Consider the following 21,381-nt stretch of genomic DNA (forward strand, 5'->3'; position numbering starts at 1 on the left):
AGGTAGCAGGTTCGAATCACAGGGTAGCGGGTTTGAATCCCCATGTAGTGGGTTCAGATCCCCGGGTTGCTGGTTCGAATTCTGGCCGAGGTGGCTGCATCCCGACGGTGGCTCGTTGTGGGGAAGGGGTCTTATAACCGAGATTTCAGTTGCACGACGCCTTTTTCGCATCTCCAGTGTGTGTGCTTAGCGTTCCGTCCCGCCCATACGTCGAAAGCGGTCCCGAAGTAGTAACAGGCGATGTTGCGAAAGCCGGAGCGTTGCGTCATCAAACGTCGTGGTCCTGGCAGTCGGGGCTAGAAGTCCCGGTAAAAAGTAGGAGCGGACGTGAGCGTCGCCGTCATTGCGGAGTCCCGACTCGTGGCTGCCAAAGCTTTTGTGAACCGTCAAGCCGGAGAGCGACCCACAGCACAACGGACGTCTGCCACGTGCGCCACCGCCGCTGTGACGCTGCCATGACCACGGCCTGGGACGACGCGATGCTTCTCCAACGTCGTCGGGTGGATGTCGAGGGTTCACGTTTTAGGACTCGGTAGATATGCCAGTTGGAGATGTGTTTTGGACGCCATAAAAGATGCTAGCCTTTGAGAAAACGGTTCTTTGCTGTTGGTACAGGCAGCCTGAGTGCGACGAGTGCTACGGGCTTCGGGCAGACCACGACACCGTCTGTAGCCGCCCCGGTGACGTCCACGACGACAGGTCTCGGCGGAGTGGACATCCTGCCAGCATCCAGTCTTCCAGGTTGGTCCCGTTTCTCGCTCGACTAGCGACACCCGCATCATATGGGCAAATCTAGTGTATCTTTTTTACATATGACGCCTGCCCTTAAAGAGATGTTAAACTCCCTAAAAAAGGTTTTTTTTGTTTAAAACGCGTGGATAGGATGTATATCGCAAAATGACCCCCCCCCCCCCCCTCCAATGCCAGAAAAAATTAAAACAGTTTTGGTTCAATATTTGTGTTACGAGAGTCGTTTTGATGAAGGGTTAGCTTGAACTTGAGGAAGCAGACAAAGAAAGAATGGAACAGGTTGAACCAGCTGGCTCGCACCTTTTCTTTAGTCCACTTCTTCAAACGTGTAATCCTCTTCTTCACAGGCTTCTCACGTATACATAAAATAAACACCAATGTGTACCAACTAGTAGCTGCGAGTCATTTTTGGATTATGGAGCGGTTCTCGAAATATGTTCCTATTTTTGAGATGTTGACCTCAAAGTAGAAGCATCTTTCAGAGTCTCGCAATGAGCCTTGCAACGTATGCATTTTAATAAGAATATTTTGAAGGGGGGAGGTTAATGCTTTATGAGAGTTCAGTGTCTTCAGAAAAACGCTACACTAAACGCAAAGTTCTCACAGCGTGGGCACTGCTCTTTTCATGACGGTGGCCACATTTGCAGCAGCCCGAATTTGATATGCAATTTGTTAATTGGGGCAACAATGACTCGCAAGGCGCTTTTAATAAGAATACATAAATATTTAGCAAGAAATTTTGGCACATTTCTCAAATTTTTTGCGTCGACTGTTTTATCCGATGTCATTGGCATTATTTCTGAATGATGCCTTTTGCTTACCCAGTAGCACCTTGTGGTGAAAGTGACGTTCGATGAGCTAAATGGCTCTCACTGAAAATGACGTTAAATTTGCCCTCCTTTTTTGTTGTAAGCAGCAGTTTGTAAGAGTGCCACATTTTTTCTTGCAGGGTCAGCTGCTACTGGGAAATCGTAAGTTCTCTGCGGTTTTCTTAACGCGTCGACAGGCTCTTGGATCGACATCAACTCAGCCATGCATTTGGGAAGAAAATAATTAAACCAAATAACTCTATTGCGCATCCGCATATAGAGGTGCCAGAGCCACGGACAACAAGCCAACTTTTGTTGGCTTGTTGTGACCGAGGCCCCGAGCGCTTGGCAGACAGTCACACGGATGTGGAAATATAAAGAAAAAAAACATGCATTTGTTCCATCCAATCGGTTTTGCAGGACAATTGTGTTGTGTGTGCGTATATAGACAGTAGAAAGTTATTCGGCCCCAATGTGCATCTGGTGTCTTCCCTGCAGAGGAGAAATTTTGCCGTGTGCGGCTGTGGTACTACACTAGAGAAAAAGAATAGTGCTAAGGTCAGGTGCACACTGCTGTAGTCGGATCGATCTGTTTTTCGGTGCGTCCCCGCGCAGTCCCAGTAGCGTCAGTGTCGTGTAACTAGCATCAAGTTTATTGTGGCATCCTTTGCAGTGACAAGGCGGTGAAGGAAGCCTGCCTCCCCAACGAGATCTCGCAAACAGTGGACGCCTTCAAGTAGGTCTCTCTCTCTCTATTGTGTGGACGCAGAGATGGTGCATATAAGCGTAACAAAGGCCTTGCCTTGGGGAAAGTTTTGTCGAAACAAATTGGAGGCAGTGAGTGTACGCGAAACTATCAGGAAACATTTGTTAATGTTCCTGGATTAAACACGAAAATCACAAAAAAGGTTCTGGGAGGGGGGGGGGGCGGGGGGGGAAAAGAAGGGGGGGCCCCTGAAAAAAAAATAAAAAAATAGACTAGGTTGAAAAGGGGACAGGACAAACCCAAAGTCTTGAGAGCAGTCGAAAATTATTTGACAGGTAGTCCAACCTGTTGTTACACTTGTTTCTAAAATTCCAAAACCCGCCTCTGTTTTGGGGCCGACATCTCCAAATGGGAGCATTCTTACGAATCGCTCGCAACTCGAAACGAGGCTCGCAATCTAAGTCTTGCGCTATAAATTTCTTTTTTTTTTTTCGTAAAAGGGGGGGGGGGGGGACAACTTTATTTTGTAACTGAATGTTCTATCTAAGCACTAAAAAAAAAAAAAAAGATGGGGGGGGGGGGGGGGGAGTTTGCTTTAAAGCATATTTCAATAATGTCACTGTGCAGGGATTAGTGGCCACAATCGTGACTAGCTCCTTGTAGCATATTTTTTCCCGTCAGTTAGAATCCCACGGACGCTTGCACCTTTGGACAGTGCTTCGATTTCTCAACTGTGGCGAGAATCGGTTGCGGCTTATGCCCACCTTTCTTCGTAGGAAGTATGTGACGGAGCAGAAAGAAATCCGCGAGGAGATCTCCAGGGTCTCCTCCCGCACCATCGCCAAAGTGCAAGAGGAGACCGGTGCGCTTCGCCAACTCCTCTCTGCCGTGGAGAGCGGCGTCCAGCGCAACGGCGTCTCCGTGGAGCGCCTCAAACGGGAAACGTCCGAGGTGAGGCACTTCTCTGTCGTCGCGTGACTTTTTGGCATCCGTCGTGCGGTGCCTCGCGGCTAGTCCTCACACTTGCGTTCGAGTTGCCGAGAATGTCTTGACCGCTTACGGCAAGTGTAGAGTACGAGGGGGCAGAAAGCTGGGCGAGTTGGTTGACCACCTTTCAAGGTAAAACGGTGCAATAAAAATCTATGGTAAATTGATGGGAAGTTTTGTTGCGTACGTGAAACGTTCTAGCATCGCAAACTTCTATATCGTCTTTCTGCAGCACGTCCGGCCGGTTCAGCCAGACGCCTACGTTTGCGACGCTTTTCGTCAAGTAATTTAACGCGTGGCGTGTCTAGACTTGAAATGATACACCTGGTAATCTTCCAGAACCTCCTAACCCACTCCTCCTCTGCCTCCTCGCCTACCTCTCCCCCTCACTCCAACCCTGGTTGCGTGACCTCCCTGTTAGCGTCAAGCACCTCGCTTCTCCTCTCCCACCCGTCGGCCAATCACTTTCGAGCCTCGCAGCCACTCTTTCATCCGGGCTTCATTTTTGGCCTTCACGAAATGCCGAACACATAGCCAAAAAATTTTTCAATTAAAAAAAAAAAAAAAAATAGAGACACAAAAAACAAGACGTTATGCAGCGCTGTGTGCCTTGTTTCTTGTCCTTTTTTTTTTAGAGCGCAGCTCTTGGGTTCCATTTTCCAGATTGAGCTGCGTCGGCATAACCAGACGTTGCATTATGGGACGATTCCCATAATGACATCATGTGTTACGTCACGAGAGTAAAATTTTCCCTCTAAATTTGGCAGGAAAATGTTTAGCTAAATTTGGCAAGGAATTCTTGCTAAATTTAGCGGGACATTTCCTATAATGACGTTGCACATGAATTTTCCCGTAACACGTTACGTGACATCACACGTAAAGTTGACGTGTGATGTTGCACATGACGTCGCATGTCAATTCAGCAAGAAAATTTCCCCGCTAAATTTAGCGAAACATTTTCGCGATAAATTTAGCAGAAAACTTTCCCAGCTAAGTTTAGCGGGGAATATTTTCTGCCAAATCTAGTGGGGAAATTTTTCGGCTAAATTTAGCGGGGAAACTTTTCTGCTAAATTAAGCGGGGAAATCGAAAGCGGGAACGCTTATGATTTCTTCGATTTTTAGATGGTATAATACAATGGATAGGAGTGCAAGTGGCTAGCTTCAGGTCGAGCTTCCGAGTGAGATTTTCCACTGGTGTGATATTAAAGTAAAGCGGGATTTACGTCATAGTTGATATCTCTCATATTCGTCCATGACCAGCATCCACAAGCCGGGGCTCACGTACGCTGTCAGCGCCGTATCCAGTTCTCGATAAACGCTCCCACATCATCGTCACAGGAAAACAAACAATACGTTTTCCACCTTTTTTTGCTGCCACAACAAATCTTTGGTAAGGCTAAAATTGTAGATGAATACTGTGCAACATTTATTTCTTTTTCCACGAAAATATTGCGACCAGAATGCCAAACACCGATGCTGAAAATACCGGTATTCGGCGATCACAGGACCCAAGCTTTCTTGTTTGCTACTGCCACCTTCTCCGTTATCTTTACCTTTGATTGGTGTCTCTCGCGTAGAAGTGCATTCGCGTTACAACAAAGAATCATAGTCGTTGGGTAGCAAAGTTTTCACAGTGGTCTTTGCACCCCAGCCTTCCTATGTCCCATTCTAGGGGCTCAGTGAGGTAGCTAAAAGTGTGTTTATTTTTGCTCGAAATAGATAACAGAAGTTTCATGAGATCGATAAAATAACATTATTATGAATTTATTTTAAGCACAACTGCAGCGTCATGAAACGAGTAGTTAAAGCAAATCTAAATAAATGAGCTCATATAAACACGTCTTCAAGGATGTTGCAGTATCAGGTGCTGCAGCATGCACAAATGAACTTGTTTCACATAGACAACGAGATTGTCTCACTGTTTGTACATTGTTGCTGCAAAGCTGTAGCAGTTACTGTGAAATAACGGCCCTTCTGTGTGCCGCACATTCCCACGTAAACCTCTAAAGTATATATACACACAAATTCACGCTGATCAGCCGATCGGAAGTGATGTCTTGAAATTCGTACCCCTTAGTCGCCCGTCTCTGAAACGGCACGCACGCGCAAGGAACAGAGGCTGTCACACATGTTAAGAACACACGAGAGAAATAACTCGGCCGTTTTCACCATCTCTGATGTTTTATAGTCCGTTGCAACTCAAGCAGGTAGGGCGAGGGAAAGAAAGTCGAGGGAGGGGGAAGCGGAGGGAACGCTGGAGAAGAGAGGGGGAAACCTTCTTTTTTCTTTAGCGTTCCGTCTGCTTCGTCCTCCTCGGCCTTCTTTTCCCTTGCCCTACCTTCTTCAGTTGCAACGGACTATAGTACATAGTAGGCCTTGACGTAATTGAATACGAAATGCAAAAACAGCCCGCTTCCTTCAAATGACGAAGACGTCTTCATATTGGAATTCTTCCCTAATGCGGCTTTAGAATGTCTGCAGCTGTTTGCACTTGACCTTCTGACACCAGAAGTTCAAGTGGAAACAGTGTTCTGTCTTTTGACACCAGAAGACAGAACACCAGAAGAGGGAAGTTCACTGTAGGTATTTTAGTCCACAAACGACCAAAACACAGCGGTCCATGTGCCGGAAACCACAAACTATAGACGCAGCCATTTCTCCGAGCTGCTTGCCTCGGTGCCGAATGTTGGAAAACTGCCAAGACTACGAAGGCCCGGCGGGCGTGAATTTAGCTCGAAAGTCCCAGGAAATGTTGAGTCAATGCGAACATTATCACACTGGCAACGATCGTTGGTAATACACTTCGTGAACCCGTGCAAGAACTTTGTGTTTCACGGCGTATCCATGGGTACCGAGGCCAACCAGACCGAATGGGTTGTGCAGGCTACGACACGAGCGCCGCTTTGCAACAGTGAATGGGCGCGTTAGGTCGGCGCTCTTTTACTCCTACTCAGACGCTCCGAGTTCTGTACTCCGAGCGCAGCAACTAAACGACGGATAGATTACAGGAGCGCGACACACTGAGGCTGTGTTCCAAACGTAATCGATTGGATCCGAGTTACCCTGGCGTATTATGTCACGTGACAACAAAAATAGAGAAACGCTGGACGCGGGTAGGTTTTTGATAACCACCTTTACCCTAGAGTTAGATCGAGTAAGTTTTGGAACACGGCCAGAAACTATCGACGGGCCACACGAGCTGCTTCCGACCGTGGATACGGGTGGCGGAAGCCGAAAATATTTTGAAGATAAATAATTAGGCTTGTAAAAAGTCTAAAGCTTCCTACACCGTGGTCTAAAGCAAAAGATACGGCGACGTTATGAAGTTTCTACGAACGTTTTAATAATCCTGAAAGGTTTAAAGACTCGCTTCGTGCACATATATGGAAGGTTACCTTGGCCAATCTATTTATTGACCATGCATGCTGTTCCGACTTAAATTAAAGACAACATTCTTGAACCCGCTCGTCGATGCAGGAAACCCTCAAATTTGTCGGATTCCCTGGTTCCGTCGGTTCCGTCTCGCAGCAAGACGGATGCTACGCCGATACTGGCACACCGTCGTTATATAGCACATCAATTCGTTTTTAGGTGGTATGCATGAACAAACCTTTCCCGCAACGCTAACTGGTGTTTTGGCTTTCCAGTCTAAGTATCTTTATTCGCTGCAGCTGGACTAAGCATTCAAAGCAGGGCAGCGGTCTGACTGTCTTTTCATCGCAACTTTTCTGCCGCTGAGCTATCGGCACGCTCGTTCGATAGATCAATTCGTTTTCACGCAAGACGCACGAACAAACCTCTTTCGGAACGCTAATTGCTGTCTTGGCTTTCAAATCAAATCGTTTTTACCCACCGGATTATGCATTAATCATCTGAAAAGGGGCAGCTGTTTGGCTGAATGCTGGTCCGAATTAAAATCAAACACCCCATACATTTCCTAATCTTTCAGATGTAACAGCATCTCTTTTGGCATATGCTTAAGCAGGCTTTTTGCATATTGATATATAGTGAAGACACTGATGTGGAAATAATTTCTCCCACAAATTCTATTGTCACTGTGGAGAGCTTTTACTGTAGTATGTGCATATTTCATATTGTATTCAGTATTCAAAGGCAGTTTCTCACACTTTTTTTTTTTTTTTTTCGTTTTATTTGTATACTTGAGAATTTTGGCATTTTGACGTGCTCCAACTTCTTTTCTGATGCTCTGTCTGGCAGGATCTGAAACATGCTGAAATAGCACATCACACCAAGGAAACGCCAGTCGCCCTGCAATACGAGAACACTGCCCCAACACTGTAAGTAACCTTTCACCTATAATATGGTTCTTCCACCTATGCCACGTGACTGTCATGCGTATCATGTGACTTTCTCCAGCAGTGCTGTGCTGGTTGTCACTGGTGGTTTCTGATTGCAGCTATGTTATGTTCGCGCTTTTCCCGTGAACAGCAGTCGTTCTCGCCAAAAAAGCCTAGTGCTTGGAGTAATTCTAATGTCCTGTTTATGAGCTCTGGCTGTTCTAAGAAGACCTGTGTGAATATAAAATGTTTAACTTCAAATTGATTAGCAATATTAAAAATTGACTGCAAGCAGGGTGGGCGGCAGTGGCTTCGCCGCCTACCGCTCCAACTAACCGCCCACCACTTGATTTTTTTTTTTTATGTCGCGGGATGACTTTGCGATTTTGCCTGTGCACATGGCTGCAGACCATTGCTGTCGTACTAAGCAGGTTCGCACACTGCCACGTTACCGTTTGCTATCGCATCGCTGACTGCTGCCACTGTCACACTGCTTCAAACGCTCCTCGACCTAAAGTTGCGTCAGCTTCTGTGCTTTTTGCTCGGCGTTTCTCCCGCCCCAGATAATAAACCTCCAAAGCAATTACAAACAAAAAAATATCAAGGTGCAGGCGAGCTGGTGTATGTTGATCAAGATGCAAAATCCCGAGACTGGGAATGAAATTCGCAAGAAATAGTGCAAGAAGAAAGAAAAAAGGGGACAGGACAACGTCTCAAACTTAACTGAGTTGAGTTTGAGACCTTGTCCTGAGCTGAGTTTTCAGCTAAGATGAGTTTAAGACGTTGTCCTGAGCTGAGTTTGAGACGTTGTCCTGTCCCTTCTTTTCTGTCTTCTTACACTTTTTCTTTCAAATTTCATTCCCAGAGCTGAGTTTGAGACGTTGGCCTGTCCCCTTTTTTCTGTCTTCTTCCACGTTTTCTTTCAAATCTCATTCCCAGTCTCAGGATTTTGCATCATGTACAAACTAAACCTATATGTCAGCATCACTCGTGCGGCGTTCGATCGGATTACTATACCCGCGTGCAAGGGGGTAGGGGGGCAGTTTGCCAGATCACTTGAAGTGTTTTCTGAGCCTCAACCACCTGCCTGCACCTGGCCATTTTGAACTGGATGAGTATCGTTAAACAGTGCGTTCGTAGGATCACTACTTCGCGATTCACGTTAATGAGCGCCCCGGGCTGGTGGTCACAATTACTGATCTATTGTTACACGTCACTGCACTAACAAGTATTCCAGCTCATCCGGGACACTTGTCGTCTCATTTAATTGCCTGACCAACTTCGCGCAGTCTAAATATCACACCCGAACTTTTCTAAACCTGATTTCGTGAAAAGTAGTGAAGCGTGAAAACGTTGTTTGAAACTGAAACTGGGGGGTGGCGGAACATGAAAACCGGACTTCGAACTTTGCGCACTTAAACTTCAAAAAATTAAAAACCTTCGATTTTTTTTTTTTTTTTGTATTTAGTTTTAAAAAAAGAGAATCAAAACCTTTGAACTTTTCGAACTTTATGCAGAAAAAAAATCAAAATATTTGAATTTATCGAACTTCATCTTTTTAAAAATTCGAAACGTTCAAATTTTTCGAATTTATCCCAAGAAATTCGAAACATTCGAATCTCTCAAATTTCAAATTAGGGAAGTTCGAAATCTTTGAATTTATCGAACCTCAAGTAAACAAATATTCGAAATAATCGAACCCGAACTTTTAGAAACCGTGAAAGCTTCAAACTTTTCGAATTCGAAACCCCACGATTTTAGAAAGCTGCAAATTTTTTTAATTGGAACCTTTGTACAGTTGAAAATATTGAATCCTTTCGAATTCGAACATAAGTTCAGTTCGAAAATATCGAAACCTTTCGAATTCGAACTTAGGGTGGTTCGCGGCATCCCTAGTTGAAGGGCACAGGCTACTAGCTGTTGTCGAGGGGGTCTGACCTTTGTCAGTGGTTGAACGTGCTCTCAACTTGGTTTGCCTTTCAGTTACTTCCAGAAGCTTGTGACCAGCTTTGGCCAACAGATGAAGCTGTACAAGCAGCAGATTGAGGAGCTCGAGCAGCACTTTGCTTCGTTGTCCAGCACTTCGGTTCTCGCGCCAGAAGGTGACCTTGATTTTTCTCATTCGTCTTGTACCATAGCACTGGAAAGCACAAAGGCATTTACACCATAGAGCAGCCTCCGCTTGATCCGACAAATGCTTCGGCCACCCAATCCTCGCGTGAAGGGCTTAGAGCGCCGATCGGATATCAAACGCTTGCCCACGAGATCCAAGTGAGGCTCTGGCATGGACGGGAATGCGTGGTATATTTTCATGGACCTTGCCAGAACGAACACTGCGTAGGCCCATGGCACACACCTCGGAGGCATTCAGCTCGCTGTAGGGGTGCGACGGCCGAAGAACCTTGTGGCAAGTCGCCGGCAAATACACCATCCCAACAGCCAGGTTGAGACCGAGCTAACGACGACGCGAGGCTCTCCCATTACAAGCTCAATACAGCTGATGCCGTAAAAGTATTGAGTAACTTTCTCAATACTTTGAATGTGTTGTTTTTCTGCAGCAGTAGTTGCCTTTCACTATTTCCTGTCGGGGCAGCTTTTTTTAATTTTCTCATTGTCGCTTTTTTGTTAAAGTCACAGGTGCGAGCTGGGGATGAAAACCAAATAGAATAACTTGTGTTGTACACGCTCCTCTTTGGAAGCAACTAAGTGTCATTACTGTTCACTCCATCAAAAAGTATGCTCGTTCTTCTGTCGAAAAGTAACCAAGTTGTTATTGCCTCACTAGAAAAAAATGACCGCATCTCCCCGTGGTGAACGTTGTTGATTGGGGCGAAGCTCGGGTGGTGCTGATGATACTGATTTTGGTCGTAGGTAGTGCTGATGGTGCCGTTTTCATTCATGTCAGTATAAGAATGTGAGGTTTTCTTCTTTTAAGAAGACAGATAAAATGGCATCTCAAAACCCCTATTTTTTTTTTTTTCTATCTTTTTTTAAATTTTTTTTTCTTGCTCTCGCTGCTGAACTCTTGAGCAGGAGCTCGTGAGCTCCTGCTTGTGAGCTCCTGCTCGTGAGCTCACGAGCAGGGGCACGCCGGACGGACATACGGACATGGCTAGCCCCTAAGGAGCTTCGCCCCTAAAATTGAGTGATAGAAGTAACGCGTTGCTTGTGGCGTGCTGCATACAACTCTGGCTGTGACTGTGTTTCTTGATTTGCCTCGTGATTCCAGACCTGATCACCATGGTGAATAAGCTGCACCAGACATTCACGTTCCTGGCTGCCCAGCTTTATTCCCTTCACGAGGCTGTTCAGGTGAGGGGGCCTGACTTGACTAGAACCTTGGTAGGTGGCACATCGAGGAGGACACATTGTCTGGCGCGTTTTGCATGGCAAACCTCTGTTTCCTTCTCTTGTCTCTCGTAGTACAGCAAACCCCCCCCCCCCCCCCCAAACTTTTTTTCTGGTGTTTTATTTATTGCAAAAATAAACTATGCGTCGCCACATGCTCATTTTCTGCCGAAATATAGCGATAGCGGTCTGTACCGGATGCCAAACTTCCAGAATGACCCTTTATCTCATTCAAAAGTTATAAGTGAATTTCTGAAAATTTGAACTGAGTAAGTGGGGCCCCTTTTTACATGTTTTCGGTAACTAGTAGCATTATTCGGCTCCACATGTTTGAGAGCCCCATCAACCGCTGTTTTCCCATTAAAAAAAATTGCTTGTGTTTTGCTTTTTTGTATAAGTATTAATCCAACACGCCCATTAAACTCATCAGTTATAACTAGGGTTTTGTGTTTTCGGATAAATTTGATAAACTCCGAGAAACCCTCGCCGGTAAAATTTTAGACAATTTGGGTTTATCAGAAAAAAACTGTTTTTCGAAGTCGCACGGCAAAGTAAAAAAAACAAAACAGAAAAGACTATTTTTTTAACAAAGTTTGTGAGAGCACAGAGTTGGTAGTCCTGAAAAAAAGCCAATTCAGTTTTTTTTTTTTTTCTTTTTTGATCTTGGTCTATTAGCAAAATGGAGTTTCCAGTTTATCTCGTCAAGGTTAGTTCAGCACAATCGGCCAATGTACTTGTAAACCATGAGAAAAGCCACTGTTCCGGTTTGCAGTTTGGACCCTACTAGTACCGTAAAATAGCGCGGAAACGCTAACTTTGTTCAGGCGCTCACAATTAACCTTTTCCGAACTTGGAAATTTTCCAAATTACCGTAACATCCCGAGTCATCGCCCACCCCCCTGCCGCCTGAATTTCATAAAAAAGGGGGGTGAGCCGGTACTTGTTCAGTGAGCACAAAAAGTTTAGAAAAAGCTAAAAAAAAACACCCATTTTTTAGCACATGTCTGGCGCTGCTGCACGAGAGATACATTAAGCTCAAAACTCTAATTAGTTTTGTTGTTTTATTCAAGAAATGCTAATGAAAGAATGTTTTACTATCGCAAAGTCTGTTGCTGGTGCACGCGCGATGAATACCACCGAACGGCACACAACACAAACATTTGTTGCATGAAACCATTTTTCTAACATGGTTAGTAAGAAAATATAGTCAACAAGTAAACAGACAAAAACCAACGAGCAAGTGAGCGGGCAAAAGAAGTGACAAAGAGCGATACTGGAAAAGCGGGAACACCAGCGTTCGCGTTGGCAGATACTTTGGAGTCGGGGCAAGTTGGGCGCCTTGTGAATCGCAAGGAGTAGGCTCTTATGCAACTTTCTTGTTTAGTGCATACGTCCGTGTGTCCGTGCATAGAGTGACTATCCACGCGGGTGGAGGCGGCGTTGCTGCGTGGTGTGGACGGCACTACGAGCCTGCAGCTGGAAATGGGATGCTTTACAAACGTCGGCGTGCAACGTTCCTGCAGATGTTTATTTAGCCGTAGGCTTTGTCTCAAACATTGCGCACTTACCAACCGCAGTTGCGACATACTGGGAGAAGGGGTGGGTTCGTGATGACCTTATTTCCGTGGAGACGGTCTTTGACGTTACATCTTTGACCTTACATTCCGTGGTTACATCCCAGGATATGGGGCGTTCGTTGGCCTCGCGATCCCCGAATGGGTTAGCGCTTGTGTTATCTTTCTGACTGTCTTACAGTGGAGCTGTTAAGGGCTAGTTTCCCCAGTATCGTGTCCGCCAGCAAACAAATGATGACACAAAACTCTGGACAGCTATCGCCACCTATGAGCGACGGCGGAAGGCCATTACTTCATTCCCACCATAGTACAGCTTTGCTGGTCTTCCTTCTTTACCAAAATAGAAAAGCTGAAAGTTTTTTTCGTTTTTTAATTCGCTCAAGCTAACTTTTTTGTAAGCAAAAAGCTCGGAAAGCACGGAATACTACTTATAACTTTCGAATGAGATGACAGTTCTGAAACATTGGTGTCTGGTTCGCACTGCCAACACTTCATTTGGGGGGAGAATGGGCGTTTGGCAATGCGTAATTCATTTTTTGCGGTGAAAATACATCGTAAATTTTTTTTCGGGACATTCTGTACTTCAAGTTGGGTACACACGAATGTTGGTTGACGTTCAGCACGTTGCAGTCCTTGCAGTGGTTGGGAGCCAAAGAAATAAAACAAAAAAAAACATGTCCTTTCCACTTCAATAGTTTCGTCAAAGTAACAAACTCGGATGAACACAGTGTAACTAAAATTGACCGCACAAAGAGGAAGATTTAGTACGGTCACTTCCTCCGCTGACTGCACGTGTTTAGAAGTTGGAACCTTGCACGGTGTGGACCGTCCACGGGTGTGGACCATCCACGGGTGCGGGCTATTCGAGGATTTGTTTTTTCTAGACCCCTCCGTAAAGTCCCGTACAAACGCCCACCTCTGAAAGATCACCCATCCTATTTTTTGGGCTGAATATTTGTAACATAAAAATTTTGAAACATTGCCCGTCCCTCGATTCCCGCTGGATGTCAGTCACGCAATGCCCTACGGCTGTCGCATCGATTGCGCGGTGTGCGGTATCGGTGCGTGTGACAGACATGTTCGCCACGGGTTCCCTCGTGTTTATTGCACCGTGGCACGTGGATCTGCTTCATCCACAGTCTGCGATGTCCGTTCCTGTAACATGCAAAATCATAGCACGTTCTCAAATCTTTATTTTTTTTCGTCCGCCATTTGCGCGCGCAATAGTGGTTCCTGTGATACGCGAGTTTGTTGCTGTGTTCCGTGTTTATTGCACTGTGAATTGCGAATTTGCTGTGTCCCCAATCTGTGGTATCTGTTCCCGTGACATGCGAGTTCATACCAGGTTCCTGCACTTTTGTCCCCAATCTGCACATGCAGTATTTATTCCCGGTGCAGCAGAGATCGTAACTGGTTCTCACATATTTATCGCACTGTGAAGTGCGAATCTGTTGCATCCGCATTCTGCGTTATCTGTTCCTGTGCTGGGAGAATTTGTAGCTAATTTGCGCATACTTATTGCGCCGTGGAACTCGAATTTGCTTTATCTGCCATCTGTGGGATCAGTTTCTTTTTCATGTAGCTCGTATAGGTCCCTCCTCCACCCCCGTGCTTATCTCCAATATTCAATCAAATTTTGATGTCGCATCTCCAAAGCTTTTGGGACTTTATGGTAGACATGACTGTTTTCGTGAATGACAGAGTAGGTTAATGATGATTTATGTATGATTCAAGCTACTTGGTGAGCTGACAAATCGGGCATTTGTCGAGGTGTGCTGCATGCGATAAATGTTTTTCGTACATTCTAGGTGCGGACCATATAAGGAAATAACTTTTTGTTTTCGACCAAATTTGCACTGTGAACTATGACTGAGAAGATATGGTTACCCCGCATGATTTCATTACGGCTCTTGATGCAAAAACAGTTCAAGTGCTATTCCTCGTTCGAGCTCTGTTGTCACTGCATGTGCTGCAAGGTTCGTCTGCATGCAGTGATGTGATTGCTGCGCCAATTGCGCCAAACTGCGCTAAGGGGCTAACCCTGCTACATCCTGCTACATTTTGCCAAAATATGGGTATATGCGCCAAGCCTGCGTCAAAGGACCAATTTCGGTCGCCTTTTTAAACCGAAACTAAACTGAATACCGTAATTGAGCACGCGTGAGATAGATGGTGCAAGCGGTCGCCCGACACCAGAGCCGTATTACAGTGGCTTAAAAGGGGTAGTGTAACGAACGAAACCAGAGAAGCGGCACCGCGTTGGAAGACGGCCGCGGGTGGCGCTGGCGCTTGCAGCACCGTCGTTGCGGCTATGGCTCCGGTTTGGCCGCTTGTTCGACTTGGCTCTGGCCGATTTGCGGCTGTCGACTACACTGTCGTCTGCTAGTTTCATATTTTTATTCACCTTCAAACACAAACCATGTCGTTGGAAGTTCACTGGAAACAAATAATTGTTTTTGAGGTATTTATATCAGTTATGAAGCGTGTTAGGGTGCCTCTATCTGCCGGCTGATTGAGGCACCCAACGGAGCTGCGGATCGAAGCACCACCTACGCCGTCTTCCAAGGAGCGGTGGAGGCTACGCAATAACTACACTACCCCTTTAAGCCACTGTAGCCGTATATTGGCTAGTAATGGACCGAATCTGCCGAACTTCAGATTCGGCAAAGATTCGGCAAAAATTCGGCAAATGTCTGCGCACGCGCAAGAACGCGACGGAGCCAACGGAGCCTTGGATTGCAAATGGACGCTGTGCAGTCGAGCGGTTACCATCGTGCAATGTAGTACAACCAGCGGTTACGGCGCGGTGTGGGGTAGGGGACACGGTAACTGTGCGTTTGTGAGCGAGTGTGGTTCTCTTCAATATTTTCTGCCTCAAGATTAGAAGATCGACCAGTAATTTACGCAGTCCACTGCGCAAGTGACAAATGATGTGGCGCATTCTGAAACATTGAGAGATCGGCCGACAGTTACCGTATTTACTCGCGTATAGGTCGACCTGTTTTTCAAAAATCGCCTCATCAAAACTGGGGGGTCAGCCAATACGCGAATCCCGATATTATATTTTTCAACTTTTTTTTTTTTTTTTCGGGGGTCCCGAAGTTAGGGGGTCGACCTATACGACGTATCGACCAATATGCGAGTAAATACGGTACTTTAAAGCACTCCTCGCAATTATAATATTGCTTTTTCAATTGGTGTTATTTCGCGATTTTCACGTATCCGCATAAAACTAAACACAGAACCATCATGCTCGACGTTGCATATCCGACATTCACTCTCCCTATCTTCCGAAACGTTTGTGTGTGTCCTAACACCAGAAGCAGGCATGTTAAAGGTTAAAAACGAGACGTTGCAAATATTGGACGCACACTTTCATGAAAAGCTGACGTCAAGTGACTCAAATCGGAGGACGTGCATATTTACAATATTATTATTCTCTCTTCTGGTGAAGGCTCAGCAACCGTTGCATTCGTTTTCGCGCACAAAACGGTGACTCCCGGAGAAAGCAAGAACGCAGCGTTATTGCCTTCATTTCAGCAATGTACACCCTGTAGACACACATGCAGGCTTGCGCTGATGATGCCTCAAAACCGAAACTCTCGTAGCGTGATTCGTGACTGCGCCACGCTCGCTTCTACCCAAGTAAAGGTGCATTCACACAGCAGAAAGACGCACGTCGTGGGGTGAATTTTTTGCTTATTTTTGTATTGAAAAAAGTCGCGCGCCGAGGAGGACGACGCAGGGAGACGACGCCTCGGAACCCAATTTTTCCCTCGACGCGCGCGCTTGAGCCAATCAGCGAGCGTCCGAACGTGACGTATCGCCCTTTTCCGGTTAGGAAATGTTTTCGCTGTTTTTTTTATATTCGACTCACAATGAAGGCGAAAAGGCAGAGGGCTCGGGGGATTCGTGCACTCGCCAAACGTGGCTGGAAGCATTTCAGCGTGGAAAGAAGCAAGCCGATTGGAACATCTGACTGAGCAGTGTTTTATGTGCGTGTACGATGCCGTGAATCTACTCTTCATCGTTTGCGCGAAGCTGCTGCGAAAGCTACCACCGAAGTTCGCGGTGTGTTCCAATCTCCGACTGTGTGGGAGCGATCACTCCCAGTGTGTTGTGTAGTTTTGTGTACACCCATCACTACGGAATACAACAGTTCTCCATCAAAAACACTCTTGCACAAGCTGCGTGCAGTGTTAATGGTACGGACGCGAAGGCTCTAGGACGCACCGGCGTAGCACCGTGCTTTATTTGCACAAAAACGCGGCAAAAGATCACCTTCTGAAGCTGCCCGTTCGAGTCCGTGCCTTTCGCCAATGCTGCACATATAACCGAAGTGTAAACGTATATGTAATCATCACCGTTGTCCATTCAGTGAAGACGGTTGTCTCCCACCGCATATGCAATCGCGAAGGCAAGGCAACAACAATCGTGCAAAGCAGACGAATAAAAAAATTACGTGTTCTCTCGACAAACGTGAGATTCCCCGACACGACGCCGCCGTCAGGTGGCCCTGTGTGACAGCTTCGTATTTTACGATGCCGGCGTCGACGTCGACCGCAACACGCGTTTTTTGCTCAGTGTGAATGCGCCTTAACGTTGCTTCTACCCAACCTCGTTGTCACGCCACTTCTGCAAGGAGTCACAAAAATTGCCAGTAAACGCACAAAAACGACACTGATACAATTATCTTGCAGTATATCACCTTATTTTGTAAACATGTTGCATTTAAGTTGAGAAAAAAGAAACATAAAACCTTGAACATGATTGTAAACCTGAGACTGGGAGAGAAAAGAGAACACAACAGGAGGTAGAAAAAGGGGAGGCAACGTCTCAACTTGAGACGTTGCCTCCTCTTTTTCTACCTCCTGTTGTGTTTTCTTTTCTACCCAGTCTCAGGTTTACAATCATGTTCAACTTACACCAGCTCGCTTGCACTCTAACTATTTTTTCGTAAAACCTTTTTTCGCAAGAAAAAAACAAAATATCAACGAGTCTGGTAACAATGTATTTTTGCTAAATCTTTGCCGAATCTTTAGAAAAGTTCGGCAAAAGTTCGGCTTTGCCGAATCCCAAGATTCGGCACCGAACTTTCGATTTGGCAAAAGTTTGGCCCATCACTAATATTGGCAGAGTTTGGCCAATGGGGGAGGCCGCTGCCAGCGCCGAATACTGCCCCTGTGGTTGGAGCGTAAACTAAAAGGGTGACGCAGCGTCGACCAATCAGCAGACTGCGACATTACAATATTGAAAACGACATTTAAAGCGTGAAATAGAAACATTCTATCTCAGCGTCTCGGTGGCAGTTTGCTCTGGGCCGGCTTGGTGGGACAACTGCAAAAATACTAAAAAAAACAAGCGAGCTGGTGATGATTCATGCTAATAAAACCCGAGACTCAGGAACACAGAAGGGGACAGCTTCTTAGCTGAGTCTGGCTGAAAGAAAGCAGTGTAAAGGCTGGAACGCGTGAGCGCCTCAAGACGCAGACTGAGTCCCGCCCAGCTCGTGCGCTGGCTTTGGCAGGTTGTGAAGACAAGTGAGCTAAAGCAAAGAAGGCAGTGTCTGCACCTGAACCCGCACAGCGCGTTTGTTTGTCTCGAGTTCAGTCGTTGCACGAAGCGCTCCAAGAACTTTTTGACCCTGGCTCGTGATGTCTTGCATCAATGTGCTCAGGTTTTTTTTTTTTTTGCTGTGTGTTTAGCTTGTATCTAGCCCGCCGGTCTGGCAAGCACGTGCCTCTGGACTGTTTTTTGTCGTATGCTGGACACTTACATTTTGCATACAATTTTGGGAGCCAGTTGGCGACGGAGCGGAGTGGCATGGTTTCGATCGAACAGCCATCTCCGCTGGCACGACAATTTCGGATTGCACTGCAGTAGCTACGTGTTTCATCAGTTGGAGACTGCTTTCATATATTATATAACTTGTCAACCTAATGCTCTGTTATTTACTACAAAGCTGGTCATTTTCAAATAAATTTTAATATGTGAACTCTGGTTCTTATTTACCTATAGCGGGTATATATATACGTATGATTTAACTGAAGCAGTGCAAAATGTGTCATGTCATTGGCATTTCAGTTACATGTTAAAAGACTCCCAGGGGGTCTAACTTGACTATAATTTGTTTATTGCGGCAAACAAAGTGTCCTTCGTTTGTCCAGCACTTGAAACAAATATTTTTATTTTTCTAAGAATATCTGCTCCAAAAGTCACTTTTGCTGCTCAAAAACACTGTTTTGGCTGCTCCAAAGGCCACTTTTGCTGCTCCAAAAGTCACTTTTGCTGCTCAAAAACACTGTTTTGGCTGCTCCAAAGGCCACCTTTGCTGCTCCAAAACACTGTTTTTGCTGCTCCAAAAGGTGCTCCAAAACGGCCAATCACATCGCTGTGCATGCGTCAAACTTCGTTCGAGCCTCGTTTGGTGGGCGTGTCGCCTAGCGTTGCCCGTTTTCCACAGAAGCGGAAAGAGGAGCTGCTGAGCCTGAGTTCTTCCGGTCCTGGCGGTTTCTCCCTGGAACTGAGAGAGAAGCAGAACAGCCCCAGCGGCTCAAACGTTTCGATGGCATGGGGTCCCACCCCATTTTCCAGCCAGAGGAGCGACGCAGCCCTCGCCATGGCTTCCGCACTGGCGAGGGCCGGGCAGCCGACCGCCATTGGTAAGTGGGGCTGTCGTCTGTAGCAGAATAAGAAGCCGACTAACTCCGTCTTTGAGTTCCTTTGTTTGGATGAAGTATTTGGATTTTTTTTAAACACGTAGCCCTCGGATATTTTTACATAGAAACTCAAACTCATTTGGATAGTTACTTCTTTTTTTTTTTTTGTGAAGTTCGAAAATTTTAAATACTTCTTAATGTTGTTTTTGCAGGAATGAGATTTAACTGTAGATGCAAAACCAAGATCCATGTTTTGTTAATTGTGCAAGTTTTAAAAATTATTTTTTCGTGCTTTAGTTGGATTTTACTAACCTGCAGAAAAGCCTGAGCATGTTAGAATACATCTGTAGAGCTGGAAGCCTCATTTCAAATCAAAGCTGGGCTGTATACTGCTGAAAGCTTGATCCCTGTTTCAGGTGGTGGAATCTTGGGCTCGCTCGGAGGCCAGCCTGGTCTGACATCCACCGGAGGTGATGTATTTCTCTTCGCTACACCGGTTATTTAATTGCGTTACGAGAGATGGTGGTTTGTAGGACCGGGATTCTCAGGAGATGGGGGTTTGTAGGACCGGCATCCCCAAAGAAAGTTTGATCAAAGAACGTGGACATGTTACAAAACGTGTAACGCACACTTATAAAGACGAGTGTAAGAGAGTGGTAAATTGAGAAGAAATGACTAAATTCTGAACGCACCTGGACGGGATTCAAACCCACGACCCCACGATCGTGAGCTCGACATTCTACCACTGCGCAAGTTGGTGGGTAGACGGCAGTATCTATTACATGTTTGAATGTGGACGCCGGCGTTCACGTTCGGGCGGTTTGTGGAAGAAACAAGAAGTCCTAGATGTGCCCACCATCACATAAAAATGGACAGAGTTTGGAATGAAATGACACGGTATAACTAGGGTCCTGCGTTTTCAGTGTTTATTTTTTCTCGAAATTGGGGGTATTTTTTTTTTCAGCGTTTAATTTTCTATTACAGATTCAGTGTTCTTTGTTTCAATCGGTGTTCTTTGTCATAACCATTTTACACAAAAAACACTGAATCTGTAGGAAAGAATTAAACCCCGAAAAAATATAACCTGAATTTCGAGAAAACAAGTAAACACCAAAAATGCGGAACCCTAGGTGTAACCAAAGGAAACAAAATCGGCTGCAGTGTTCCCCCCAAACCTAGAAGAACGCCACAAAGACGCATTCTGCGTGTACCGACTTCGTGCTTGGAATTAAGATAAATTAATTAAAGGAGGCACTCTCTGCACTTTCCACTTTCACGGCGATAGCTGTTACAAGGTTGTGCCGGGAAACAAATCTGTTTCATGTGGGCGGAATGTGTGCATCTGGTTCTTGACGGGCAACTCTGTCTTCTACGGTTGGTGGGGGGATGCCGCCACAGATTCCTTACCGTAAAACTCTATTTGCAAAAACCGTCGGGTGTAAAGCAACTTTTCCCGTTCGGGCAAAATATTGACGGTTGTCGATTTTTGCAAAATTTTCACCGTGCACTGAATATCCACTCCCGGGTATGTCTACAAAATATCTTGTCAATATGATTGTTTTCTTCCGAGAAAACTTGCGTCCTACCCCTAAGAAGGTAGGACTTATGTATGCAGTGTGTTCCTTTTCCTACACACCTCAGTGACCACAAGGCTGTGTTGTGTGTGATCAAGTAAATAAAGAGCAGGTATGTATAGTTAAGTGGGGTACACATGATCGAAGAAAACGGGTGCCGCACAGCAGTTTCTATTTCAACCGGCGTGAGCGTCCCTACGTCACTTCCTCGGCGCCCCATCGCTCGGATCTGGTCAGTAGAGAAAACGCCGGGCCGTGCAACAGTGGTGTGCCTAGTGGCGAGCGGCACCCAGTTTCACTACTGGTTCGTTCCCTGCTTTAGGGTGCAAAGCAGATGACTCGTTGGCGGCCGGTGCGTATCAAGGAGGAGGAAGAAAAACGGCCATACGGGTTTTTGCATTACGACGGTTGGCAGAGTGAAAGCAGCAAGAACTGTACAGAGGTGGTGCTTGTCTAATAAAAGATGTCTCGTCATCCGGTTCACGTGCCGCCAGACCTCTTGCATGTCACGATGCGGTGGCCAAACGGCTCGGTACTGCAGCGTGAGCAGACGTCTGCTTGTGTTAGCAACATTTCGCTTGGCTCGCAGAGAATGAACATGCTCCTTTTTTAACGGCTGCTGTTGCCATTTGGGAAGAGGATCAGAACCCGACGCATTCTTGACCCATCGCCAT

The 21,381-nt window shown here is 45.9% G+C and overlaps 1 protein-coding gene across 3 annotated transcripts in view; it reads left to right on the forward strand.

Moving 5' to 3' along the window:
• LOC8028801 (nucleoporin p58/p45) overlaps window positions 1–21,381 on the forward strand; it is a 44,881-nt gene that overhangs the window by 13,535 nt on the left and 9,965 nt on the right. For all 3 annotated transcript variants that reach the window (XM_029975270.4, XM_029975273.4, XM_029975271.4), the window contains exons 10-18: window positions 616–741; window positions 1,700–1,721; window positions 2,233–2,295; window positions 3,042–3,216; window positions 7,473–7,552; window positions 9,536–9,654; window positions 10,782–10,864; window positions 18,938–19,136; window positions 19,550–19,603. In XM_029975270.4, the coding sequence (XP_029831130.3) occupies window positions 616–741; window positions 1,700–1,721; window positions 2,233–2,295; window positions 3,042–3,216; window positions 7,473–7,552; window positions 9,536–9,654; window positions 10,782–10,864; window positions 18,938–19,136; window positions 19,550–19,603 (921 nt within the window). The remainder of the gene's footprint in view (window positions 1–615; window positions 742–1,699; window positions 1,722–2,232; window positions 2,296–3,041; window positions 3,217–7,472; window positions 7,553–9,535; window positions 9,655–10,781; window positions 10,865–18,937; window positions 19,137–19,549; window positions 19,604–21,381) is intronic.

The sequence above is a fragment of the Ixodes scapularis genome, unplaced genomic scaffold (assembly GCF_016920785.2).
Source record: "Ixodes scapularis isolate PalLabHiFi unplaced genomic scaffold, ASM1692078v2 PGA_scaffold13__105_contigs__length_92229423, whole genome shotgun sequence".
Taxonomy (NCBI): domain Eukaryota; kingdom Metazoa; phylum Arthropoda; class Arachnida; order Ixodida; family Ixodidae; genus Ixodes; species Ixodes scapularis.